General features: G+C 36.7%; 1 protein-coding gene and 1 long non-coding RNA gene across 16 annotated transcripts in view; both read left to right on the top strand.

Moving 5' to 3' along the window:
- The window catches only part of LOC121422543 (hyphally regulated cell wall protein 1-like), a 63,734-nt gene that overhangs the window by 15,280 nt on the left and 35,968 nt on the right, over positions 1–12,486 (top strand). For all 15 annotated transcript variants that reach the window (XM_041617759.1, XM_041617775.1, XM_041617721.1 and 12 more), the window contains exon 4: positions 11,648–11,695. In XM_041617759.1, the coding sequence (XP_041473693.1) occupies positions 11,648–11,695 (48 nt within the window). The remainder of the gene's footprint in view (positions 1–11,647; positions 11,696–12,486) is intronic.
- On the top strand, positions 5,600–8,712 carry LOC121422635. Its single transcript, XR_005971175.1, has 5 exons — positions 5,600–5,621; positions 6,611–6,631; positions 7,407–7,427; positions 7,790–7,810; positions 8,692–8,712. It is a non-coding gene; the product is annotated as an uncharacterized LOC121422635 (long non-coding RNA).

The raw sequence follows: 12,486 nt of genomic DNA, 5'->3' as shown, positions 1-12,486 counted from the left end.
GAATAAAAAGCGAGTGCAATAAAAGCTGATAAACTTTCGATTTTGTGTTTATTACCTTTTTTATAAGTGACAGCATTAACAGCGATAAGTAGTTTGTAAGTACAATTGGTTTAAAAATCGGCACAAATGGGCCCTTCCATCTTCTGCTAATTAGTTTTAAAATCGAAAATCAAGTGAGAGTATAATAACTGTTTAATGAAAACGTGATGGATCCCCAAACCCCGCGACTTCAAGCACACTCACTCTGTCCCTGAGTGGTTTCATGACGATAAAAGTGGCTTTACTAAATAGCAGAAACTTCTTTTTTGCCTCAATAGGGGCTCCATAATAGCAGTATTACCAATAAATACGCAAAATAAGCTAATAGGGTGGGGGACTTCGGCAATTTGAAAACCTACGATCCGCCCCTGAATGAAATGTTAAAACAAAATACATTAAAAGATGATGAGCATTCATTTCGCGTTGGTTTTTTTATAGGTAGTAACAGCGGTAACAGCGGTAAGTAGTTTGGAAGTACAATTGGTTTAAAAATCGGCAAAAATTGACCCTTCCATCTTCTGCTAATTAGTTTCATTATCGAAAATCAAGTGAAGGTAAGGTAAAACTAATTAATGAAAATGTGATGATTCCCTCGACTCCGCCACTTGAAGCATACTCGCTCCGTCCCTGAGTGGTTTCATGACAGTAAAAGTAACTTTACTACATAGAAGAATCATTTTTGCCTGAATAGCGGCTCCATAATAGCAGATTTTCCTATAAATACACAAAAAAGGCTAAAAGGGTGGGGGACTTCGGCAGTGGCCAGAATTTGAAAACCTACGATCCGCCCCTGAATGAAATGATAAAACAAAATACATTAAAAGATAATGAACATTTATTTCACGTTGGTTTTTTTATAGGTAGTAACAGCGGTAACAGCGGTAAGTAGTTTGGAAGTACAATTGGTTTAAAAATCGGCACAAATTGGCCCATTCATCTGCATGCTGATTAGTTCATAATCGAAAATCAAGTAAATTCAAAGTATAAATAAAAAACGTGATTATCTTTAGAGTGATGGTTCCCCCGACCCCACCACCTAAAGCACACTCGCTCCCCTGACTGGTTTCATAACAGTAAAAATGGCCCAACTACATAAAAAAAAACTTTTCTTGCCTCAATAGGGGCTCCATAATAGCAGATTTCCAATAAATACGCAAAATAAGCTAAAAGGGTGGGGAACTTCGGCAGAGGCCAGAGCTTGAAATACCTACGATCCGCTCCAGAATGAAATATTAAAACAAAATACATTAAAAGATGATAAGCAATTTATTTCATGTTTGTTTTCTATAGGCAGTAACAGCGGTAACAGCGGTAAGTAGTTTGGAAGTACAATTGGTTTAAAAATCGGCAAAAATTGACCCTTCCATCTTCTGCTAATTAGTTTCATTATCGAAAATCAAGTGAAGTTAAGGTAAAACTAATTAATGAAAATGTGATGATTCCCTCGACTCCGCCACTTGAAGCATACTCGCTCCGTCCCTGAGTGGTTTCATGACAGTAAAAGTAACTTTACTACATAGAAGAATCATGTTTGCCTGAATAGCGGCTCCATAATAGCAGATTTTCCAATAAATACACAAAAAAGGCTAAAAGGATGGGGGACTTCGGCAGTGGCCAGAATTTGAAAACCTACGATCCGCCCCTGAATGAAATGATAAAACAAAATACATTAAAAGATAATGAACATTTATTTCACGTTGGTTTTTTTTATAGGTAGTAACAGCGGTAACAGCGGTAAGTAGTTTGGAAGTAGTATTGGTTTAAAAATCGGCACAAATTGGCCCATTCATCTGCTGATTAGTTCATAATCGAAAATCAAGTAAATTCAAAGTATAAATAAAAAACGTGATTATCTTTAGAGTGATGGTTCCCCGACCCCACCACCTAAAGCACACTCGCTCCCCTGACTGGTTTCATAACAGTAAAAATGGCCCAACTACATAAAAAAAACTTTTCTTGCCTCAATAGGGCTCCATAATAGCAGATTTCCAATAAATACGCAAAATAAGCTAAAAGGGTGGGGAACTTCGGCAGAGGCCAGAGCTTGAAATACCTACGATCCGCTCCAGAATGAAATATTAAAACAAAATACATTAAAAGATGATAAGCAATTTATTTCATGTTTGTTTTCTATAGGCAGTAACAGCGGTAACAGCGGTAAGTAGTTTGGAAGTACAATTGGTTTAAAAATCGGCAAAAATTGACCCTTCCATCTTCTGCTAATTAGTTTCATTATCGAAAATCAAGTGAAGTTAAGGTAAAACTAATTAATAAAAATGTGATGATTCCCTCGACTCCGCCACTTGAAGCATACTCGCTCCGTCCCTGAGTGGTTTCATGACAGTAAAAGTAACTTTACTACATAGAAGAATCATGTTTGCCTGAATAGCGGCTCCATAATAGCAGATTTTCCAATAAATACACAAAAAAAGCTAAAAGCTTGGGGGACTTCGGCAGTGGCCAGAACTTAAAATACCTACGATCCGCCCCTGAATGAAATGTTTAAACAAACTACATTAAAAGATGATAAGCATTTTATTTCACGTTTGTTTTTCATAGGCAGTAACAGCGGAAACAGCGGTAAGCAGTTTGAAAGTACAATTGGTTTAAAAAATCGGCACAAATTGGCCCTTCCATCTTCCGCTAACTAGTTTCATTATCGAAATCAAGTGAAGTCAGAGTATAACTATTCAATGAAAATGTGATGGTTCCCTCGATCCCTCCACTTGAAGCACACTCGCTCCGTTCCTGAGTGGTTTCATGACAGTAAAAGTGGCTTTACTACATAGCAGATTTTTTTGTCTCAATAGGGGCTCCATAATAGCAGATTTTCAAACAAATACACAAAATAAGCTAAAAGGGTGGGGGACTTCGGCAGTGGCCAGAAGAAAGAACAGAGGTTATAGGCGGGTGAAAGTCTTAACTGGAAATTGGAACATCATTAAGGTTATTTTGCCTCAACTCCACCACTTGAAATACCTAAAATCCGCCACTGAATGAAATGTTAAAACATAACACATTAAAAGATGATAAGCATTTTTATTTCACGTTTCTTTTTTTGTAGGTGGTAACAGCGGTAAGTAGTTTGGAAGTACAATTCCTTTAAAAAATCGGCACAAATTGGCCGTTCCATCTTCCGCTAACTAGTTTCATTATCGAAAATCAAGTGAAGTCAGAGTATAACTATTCAATGAAAATGTGATGGTTCCCTCGATCCCTCCACTTGAAGCACACTCGCTCCGTTCCTGAGTGGTTTCATGACAGTAAAAGTGACTTTACTACATGGAAGAATCATTTCTGCCTGAATAGCGGCTACATAATAGCAGATTTTCCAATAAATACACAAAAAAGGCTAAAAGGGTGGGGACTTCGGAAGTGGCCAGAACTTGAAATACCTACGATCCGCCCCTGAATGAAATGTTAAAACAAACTACATTAAAAGATGATAAGCATTTTATTTCACGTTTGTTTTTGTTAAAACAAACTACATTAAAAGATGATAAGCATTTTATTTCACGTTTGTTTTTAAAGGCAGTAACAGCGGTAAGTAGTTTGGAAGTACAATTGGTTTAAAAAACGGCACACATTTGGCCTCCATCTCCTGCTAATCAGTTTCATTATCGAAAATCAAGTGAAGTTGAAGTATCACTAATTAATGAAAATGTAATGGTTCCCTCGACCCCGCCACTTTAACCACACTCGCCCCGTCCCTGAGTTTGGCTTTCATCTCCTGCTAATTAGTTTCATTATCGAAAATCAAGTGAAGTCAGAGTATAACTATTTAATGAAAATGTGATGGTTCCCTCGACCCCTTCACTTGAAACACACTCGCTCCGTTCCTGAGTGGTTTCATGACAGGAGAAGTGGCTTTACTACATGGAAGAATCATTTCTGCCTGAATAGCGGCTACATAATAGCAGATTTTCCAATAAATACACAAAAAAGGCTAAAAGGGTGGGGACTTCGGAAGTGGCCAGAACTTGAAATACCTACGATCCGCCCCTGAATGAAATGTTAAAACAAACTACATTAAAAGATGATAAGCATTTTATTTCACGTTTGTTTTTGTTAAAACAAACTACATTAAAAGATGATAAGCATTTTATTTCACGTTTGTTTTTAAAGCAGTAACAGCGGTAAGTAGTTTGGAAGTACAATTGGTTTAAAAAAACGGCACACATTTGGCCTCCATCTCCTGCTAATCAGTTTCATTATCGAAAATCAAGTGAAGTTGAAGTATCACTAATTAATGAAAATGTAATGGTTCCCTCGACCCCGCCACTTTAACCACACTCGCCCCGTCCCTGAGTTTGGCTTTCATCTCCTGCTAATTAGTTTCATTATCGAAAATCAAGTGAAGTCAGAGTATAACTATTTAATGAAAATGTGATGGTTCCCTCGACCCCTCCACTTGAAGCACACTCGCTCCGTTCCTGAGTGGTTTCATGACAGTAGAAGTGGCTTTACTACATAGCAGATTTTTTTACCTCAATAGGGGCTCCATAATAGCAGATTTTCTAATAAATACACAAAAAAAGCTAAAAGGGTGGGGACTTCGGCAGTGGCCAGAACTTGAAATACCTACGATCTGCCCCTGAATAAAATGTTAATACAAAATACATTAAAAAATGATAAGCATTTTATTTATTGTTTGTTTTTTTATAGGTAGTAACAGCGGTAACAGTGGTAAGTAGTTTGGAAGTATAATTGCTTTAAAAAAATCGGCACAAATTGGCCCTTCCATCTTCCGCTATTTAATCTTTTTATAATCGAAAATCAAGTGAAGTTGAAGTATAACTACTTAATAAAAATGTGACAGGTTCCTCGACCCCGCCACTTTAAGCACACTCGCCCCGTCCCTGAGTGGTTTTATGACAGTAAAAGTGGCTTTACTACATAGCAGAAACTTTTTTTTGCCTCAATTGGAACATCATTAAGGTTATTTTGCCTCAACTCTACCACTCGAAATACCTAAAATCCGCCCCTAAATGAAATGTTAAAACAAAACACATTAAAAATGATAAGCACTTTATTTCACGTTTGTTTTTTTATAGGTAGTAACAGCGGTAATAGCGGTAAGTAGTTCGGAAGTACAATTGCTTTAAAAAATCGGCACCAATTGGCCCATCCATCTTCCGCTAACTAGTTTCACATCATTGAAAATCAAGTGAAGTCAGAGTATAACTATTCAATGAAAATGTGATGGTTCTCTCGATCCCTTCACTTCAAGCACACTCGCTCCGTTCCTGAGTGGTTTCATGACAGTAAAAGTGGCTTTACTACATAGCAGATTTTTTTGTCTCAATAGGGGCTCCATAATAGCAGATTTTCAAACAAATACACAAAATAAGCTAAAAGGGTGGGGGACTTCGGCAGTGGCCAGAAGAAAGAACAGAGGTTATAGGCGGGTGAAAGTCTTAACTGAAAATTGGAACATCATTAAGGTTATTTTGCCTCAACTCCACCACTTGAAATACCTAAAATCCGCCACTGAATGAAATGTTAAAACATAACACATTAAAAGATGATAAGCATTTTTATTTCACGTTTCTTTTTTGTAGGTGGTAACAGCGGTAACAGCGGTAAGTAGTTTGGAAGTACAATTGCTTTAAAAAGTCGGCACAAATTGGCCCTTCCATCTTCCGCTAACTAGTTTCATTATCGAAAATCAAGTGAAGTCAGAGTATAACTGATTAATGAAAATGTGATGGTTCCCTCGATCCCTTCACTTCAAGCACACTTGCCCCGTCCCTGAGTGGTTTCATGACAGTAAAAGTGACTTTACTACATGGAAGAATCATTTCTGCCTGAATAGCGGCTCCATAATAGCAGATTTTCCAATAAATACACAAAAAAGGCTAAAAGGGTGGGGACTTCGGAAGTGGCCAGAACTTGAAATACCTACGATCCGCCCCTGAATGAAATGTTAAAACAAACTACATTAAAAGATGATAAGCATTTTATTTCACGTTTGTTTTTGTTAAAACAAACTACATTAAAAGATAAGCATTTTATTTCACGTTTGTTTTTAAAGGCAGTAACAGCGGTAAGTAGTTTGGAAGTACAATTGGTTTAAAAAAACGGCACACATTTGGCTTTCATCTCCTGCTAATCAGTTTCATTATCAAAAATCAAGTGAAGTTGAAGTATCACTAATTAATGAAAATGTAATGGTTCCCTCGACCCCGCCACTTTAACCACACTCGCCCCGTCCCCGAGTCTGGCTTTCATCTCCTGCTAATTAGTTTCATTATCGAAAATCAAGTGAAGTCAGAGTATAACTATTTAATGAAAATGTGATGGTTCCCTCGACCCCTTCACTTGAAGCACACTCGCTCCGTTCCTGAGTGATTTCATGACAGAAGTGGCTTTACTACATAGCAGATCTTTTTGCCTCAATAGGGGCTCCATAATAGCAGATTTTCAAATAAATACACAAAATAAGCTAAAAGGGTGTGGGACTTCGGCAGTGGCCAGAACTTGAAATACCTACGATCTGCCCCTGAATAAAATGTTAATACAAAATACATTAAAATTGATGAGCATTTTATTTCATGTTTGTTTTTTATAGGTAGTAACAGCGGTAACAGTGGTAAGTAGTTTGGAAGTATAATTGCTTTAAAAAATCGGCACAAATTGGCCCTTCCATCTTCCGCTAACTAGTTTCATTATCGAAAATCAAGTGAAGTCAGAGTATAACTACTTGATTAAAATGTGATGGTTCCCTCGACCCCTCCACTTGAAGCACACTCGCTCCGTTCCTGAGTGGTTTCATTACAGTAAAAGTGGCTTTACTACATAGCAGATTTTTTTTGCCTCAATAGGGGCTCCATAATAGCAGATTTTCCAATAAATACGCAAAATAAGCTTAAAGGGTGGGGGACTTCGGCAGTGGCCAGAACTTGAAATACCTACGATCCGCCCCTGAATGAAATGTTAAAACAAAACACATTAAAAATGATAAACATTTTATTTCATGTTTGTTTTATAGGTAGTAACAGCGGTTAAGTAGGTTTGAAGTACAATTGGTTTAAAAATCGGCACTAATTGGCCCTTCCATCTTCCGCTATTTATTTTTTTTATAATCGAAAATCAAGTGAAGTTGAAGTATAACTACTTAATAAAAATGTGATAGGTCCCTCGACCCCGCCACTTTAAGCACACTCGCCCCGTCCCTGAGTGGTTTTATGACAGTAAAAGTGGCTTTACTACATAGCAGAAACTTTTTTGCCTCAATTGGAACATCATTAAGGTTATTTTGCCTCAACTCTACAACTTGAAATACCTAATATCCGCCCCTAAATGAAATGTTAAAATAAAACACATTAAAAATGATCAGCATTTTATTTCACGTTTCTTTTTTATAGGCAGTAACAGCGGAAACAGCGGTAAGAAGTTTGGAAGTACAATTGGTTTAAAAAAACGGCACAAATTTGGCTTTCATCTTCTGCTAATTAGTTTCATTATCGAAAATCAAGTGAAGTCAGAGTATAACTATTTAATGAAAATGTGATAGTTCCCTCGACCCCTCCACTTGAAGCACACTCGCTCCGTCCCTGAGTGATTTCATGACAGTAGAAGTGGCTTTACTACATAGCAGAAACTTTTTTTTACCTCAATTGGAACATCATTAAGGTTATTTTGCCTCAACTCTACCGCTTGAAATACCTAAAATCCGCCCCTAAATGAAATGTTAAAACAAAACACATTAAAAATGATAAGCATTTTATTTCACATTTGTTTTTTATAGGTAGTAACAGCGGTAATAGCGGTAAGTAGTTCGGAAGTACAATTGCTTTAAAAAATCGGCACCATTTAGCCCTTCCATCTTCCGCTAACTAGTTTCACATCATTAAAAATCAAGTGAAGTCAGAGTATAACTATTAAATGAAAATGTGATGGTTCCCTCGACCCCTCCACTTCAAGCACACTCGCTCCGTCCCTGAGTGGTTTCATGACAGTGAAAGTGGCTTTACTACCTAGCAGAATTTTTTTTGGCCTCAAGAGGGGCTCCATAATAGCAGATTTTCCAATAAATACGCAAAATAAGCTAAAAGGGTGGGGGACTTCGGCAGTGGCCAGAAGAAAGAACAGAGGTTATAGGCGCATGAAAGTATTAACTGAAAATTAGAACATCATTAAGGTTATTTTGCCTCAACTCTACCACTTGAAATACCTACGATCCGCCCCTAAATGAAATGTTAAAACAAAACACACTAAAAATGTTAAACATTTTATTTCATGTTTGTTTTATAGGTAATAACAGCGGTTAAGTAGGTTTAAAGTACAATTGGTTTAAAAATCGGCACAAATTGGCCCTTCCATCTTCCGCTATTTATTTTCATCATCGAAAATCAAGTGAAATTGAAGTATCACTAGTAAATGAAAATGTGATGGTTCCCTCGACCTTGAATCACACTTGCCCCGTCCTGAGTGGTTTAATGACAGTAAGAGTGGCTTTACTACATAGAAACTTTTTTGCCTCAATCGGGGGCTCCATAATAGCAGATTTTCAAATACATACGCAAATAAGCTTAAGGTTATTTTGCCTCAACTCCACCACTTGAAATACCTAAAATCCGCCCCTGAATGAAATGTTAAAACAAAACACATTAAAAGATGATAAGCATTTTATTTCCCCTTTTTTTATAGGTAGTAACAGCGGTAACAGCGGTAAGTAGTTTGGAAGTACAATTGCTTTTAAAAATCGGCACAAATTGGCCCTTCCATCTTCCGCTAACTAGTTTCATTATCGAAAATTAAGTGAAGTCAGAGTATTACTATTTAATGAAAATGTGATGGTTCACTCGACCTTGAATCACACTTGCCCCGTCCTGAGTGGTTTAATGACAGTAAAAGTGGCTTTACTACATAGAAACTTTTTTGCCTCAATCGGGGGCTCCATAATAGCAGATTTTCAAACAAATACACAAAATAAGCTAAAAGAGCGGGGGCTTCGGCAATGGCCAGAAGAAAGAACAGAGGTTATAGGCGGGTGAAAGTATTAACTGAAAATTGGAACATCATTAAGGTTATTTTGCTACTTGAAATACCTAAAATCCGCCCCTGAATGAAATGTTAAAACAAAATACATTAAAAGATAAGCATTTTAGTTCACGTTTGTTTTTTTTATAGGTAGTAACAGCGGTAACAGCGGTAAGTAATTTGGAAGTACAATTGCTTTAAAAAATCGGCACAAATTGGCCCTTTCATCTTCCGCTAACTAGTTTCATTATCGAAAATCAAGTGAAGTCAGAGTATAACTGATTAATGAAAATGTGATGGTTCCTTCGACCCCTTCACTTCAAGCACACTTGCCCCGTCCTACCTACGATAAATACCTACGATCCGCCCTTGAATGAAATGTTAAAACAAACTACATTAAAAGATGATAAGCATTTTATTTCACGTTTGTTTTTTATAGGCAGTAACAGCGGTAAGAAGTTTGGAAGTACAATTGGTTTAAAAAAACGGCACACATTTGGCTTTCATCTTCTGCTAATTAGTTTCATTATCGAAAATCAATTGAAGTCAGAGTATAACTATTTAATGAAAATGTGATGGTTCCCTCGACCCCTCCACTTGAAACACACTAGCCCCGTCTCTGAGTGGTTTCATGACAGTAGAAGTGGCTTTGCTACATAGCAGATTTTTTTTGCCTCAATAGCGGCTCCATAATAGCAGATTTTCCAATAAATACGCAAAATAAGCTTAATTAAAGGGTGTGGGACTTCGGCAGTGGCCAGAAGAAAGAACAGAGGTTATAGGCGGGTGAAAGTATTAACTGAAAATTGGAACATCATTAAGGTTATTTTGCCTCAACTCCACCACTTGAAATACCTAAAATCCGCCCCTGAATGAAATGTTAAAACAAAACACATTAAAAGATAAGCATTTTATTTCACGTTTGTTTTTTTATAGGCAGTAACAGCGGAAACAGCGGTAAGTAGTTTGGAAGTACAATATTGATTAAAAAACGGCACAAATTTGGCTTACATCTCCTGCTAATTAGTTTCATTATCGAAAATCAATTGAAGTCAGAGTATAACTATTTAATGAAAATGTGATGGTTCCCTCGACCCCTCCACTTGAAGCACACTCGCTCCGTTCCTGAGTGGTTTCATGACAGTAAAAGTGGCTTTACTACATAGCAGATTTTTTTTGCCTCAATAGGGGCTCCATAATAGCAGATTTTCAAACAAATACACAAAATAAGCTTAAAGGGTGGGGACTTCGGCAGTGGCCAGAACTTGAAATACCTACGATCTGCCCCTGAATGAAATGTTAAAACAAAATACATTAAAATATGATGAGCATTTTATTTCATGTTTGTCTTTTATAGGTAGTAACAGCGGTAACAGTGGTAAGTAGTTTGGACGTACAATTGGTTTAAAAATCGGCACAAGTTGGCCCTTCCATCTTCCGCTATTTATTTTCATAATCGAAAATCAAGAGTAGTAAAAGTATAACTAATCAATGAAAACGTAAATATACGAATTGGGTGCGTGACGAACGAAATGTTAGATTAGCTTAGATTTTACAAACTAATATAACATAATTTCCCCTCCATATTTTGCTAATTAGTTTCATAATCGAAATTCAAGGGATATCAGAGTGTAACTATTTCATGAAACTGTGATTTTCTTATCAGTGAACGTTCCCCCGATCCCTCCACTTAAAATACCCACGCTCCGTCCCTGAATAACTTTTTAAACAGTTCATGGAAAATGCACTATTACAAGACAGTACTTGGGTGATGATTGTCGCTGTGATATCCTTCCACATGTGCTCCCGTACTCGTGTCTTATAATGACGTTTGGTATGTTTGGCTATCACAACAAAGTGAGCAGAATTCATAAGGGATATGTGGTGTATTTAGCGATCCCACAATTTTATTAATTTTTTTTAACATTTTCAAAATGTAGGTAGCGGCAGCAGTGAAAGCGGAAGTAACAGTCGAGGTGAGTGACGTCATCGAAAAATGCTATATTTCCATCATTTGGAGTTAAAGAAATTGGATAAATCAAAAATCATTATTTTTGGAAGTGCAACAACTTTTTTTTTTTTTACTGTATTGTGGTATGTTTTGTATTATTCATGGAAGAACATATCAAATCCGTGAATACTGTGACTGAAATAACAACGGTAACAACAACAATAATGATAATTATATTTAACAATGATAATAATAATAGTCTTAATTGGTAATAATAATGATAATCTTGGTAATAATAAAATTAATAATAATGATAATAAGTTGTCTCTTGGAAAGTCTAATTGTATATGACATGAATTTCGGATGGTATTTTGGGTCTTCGTATATTTTCGAAGGACCATATAATGTGAATACTCTAAAAACATATCGCAGACCTGCAAAAACTGGGAACTTACATCTCATCTTTCTTAAAAGTAAAAGTAAGTAAAAGTTAACCAATGCCTATATTTCGAAATACTTATTTCCTTGTAACGTTCACTTTTCTCCAATACTCAGGGCTTTAAAGTAGACTAAACCTTTGCTAGAAAAAAAAACGCTGCTTACTGACTTGGGCGTTGGGGTGTTCTTATAACGGCACATTTATTATCATTTTGTTTTATTATTTCAAACAAGAACGAATCCAATGGGGAACAAGATCAATCACCAATCCCGGAGGAAGGGGTGAGTATTTTGTAATGATAACTTTGAAGTACTGTCCGTCATAGGTTATCATCCTCTCCGCACACTAGTTTTGCAACATTAAGAATCGTTTGAAAATGCTCGTCAAATCACAATGGATACATGCGAGGTCGTTGTCGAAAGCTGGGTGAACGGAGACAGCACATCATCTTAAAGATTCGTACTGGACGAAAATTGCAAATATGTAGTGTGTCCAGAGTCCATGATGACACGGCTGTTTTGATTTACCAATTTTTGACAACTAAGGACTACTGGCAAAAGATTACCAGCGATATAGAAAGCTCCTGCGAAATGATTGCTAAAATGCCGGACTACTTGCTTGCAATTTTGGTCGCCAATGTTGCCCTTAATGACAAAATTTCTCAGTTTTGAGTACATATTTTGGGTTTTCACTCCAGAGGTTGTCAATCTTATATTTTTCTGCCTCGGTGACTCTAATCAAGACGCTAGTTCACCATTTCACTGGATTGTAATAGAAATTGCAAGAAGATTGAATATAGACTACTAAATTGTAAACTAAATTGTGTACAATGTAAAATTAGTGGTGTTAAAACTGACACCAATTGATGTTTATAGAGGACCCTGAGGTGTTAATATAACACCCTAGAGATTGAACATAACACCAAAGAGTGTAAATGTAACTACCATCGGTGTTGTAATAACACCTACATAGGTGTAAAACTAACACCACCAATTTAACACCGGTGTAAAATAAGTGGTGTGGTCCTCTAAGTACATCGGTTAACACCACAGTTTTTGCTGTGTAGAAACAA

This window comes from Lytechinus variegatus, chromosome 1, assembly GCF_018143015.1.
Source record: "Lytechinus variegatus isolate NC3 chromosome 1, Lvar_3.0, whole genome shotgun sequence".
Classification (NCBI taxonomy): Eukaryota; Metazoa; Echinodermata; class Echinoidea; order Temnopleuroida; family Toxopneustidae; genus Lytechinus; species Lytechinus variegatus.
The sequence above is the reverse complement of the archived record's forward strand: the minus strand, read 5'-3'. Positions and strand labels throughout refer to the sequence as shown.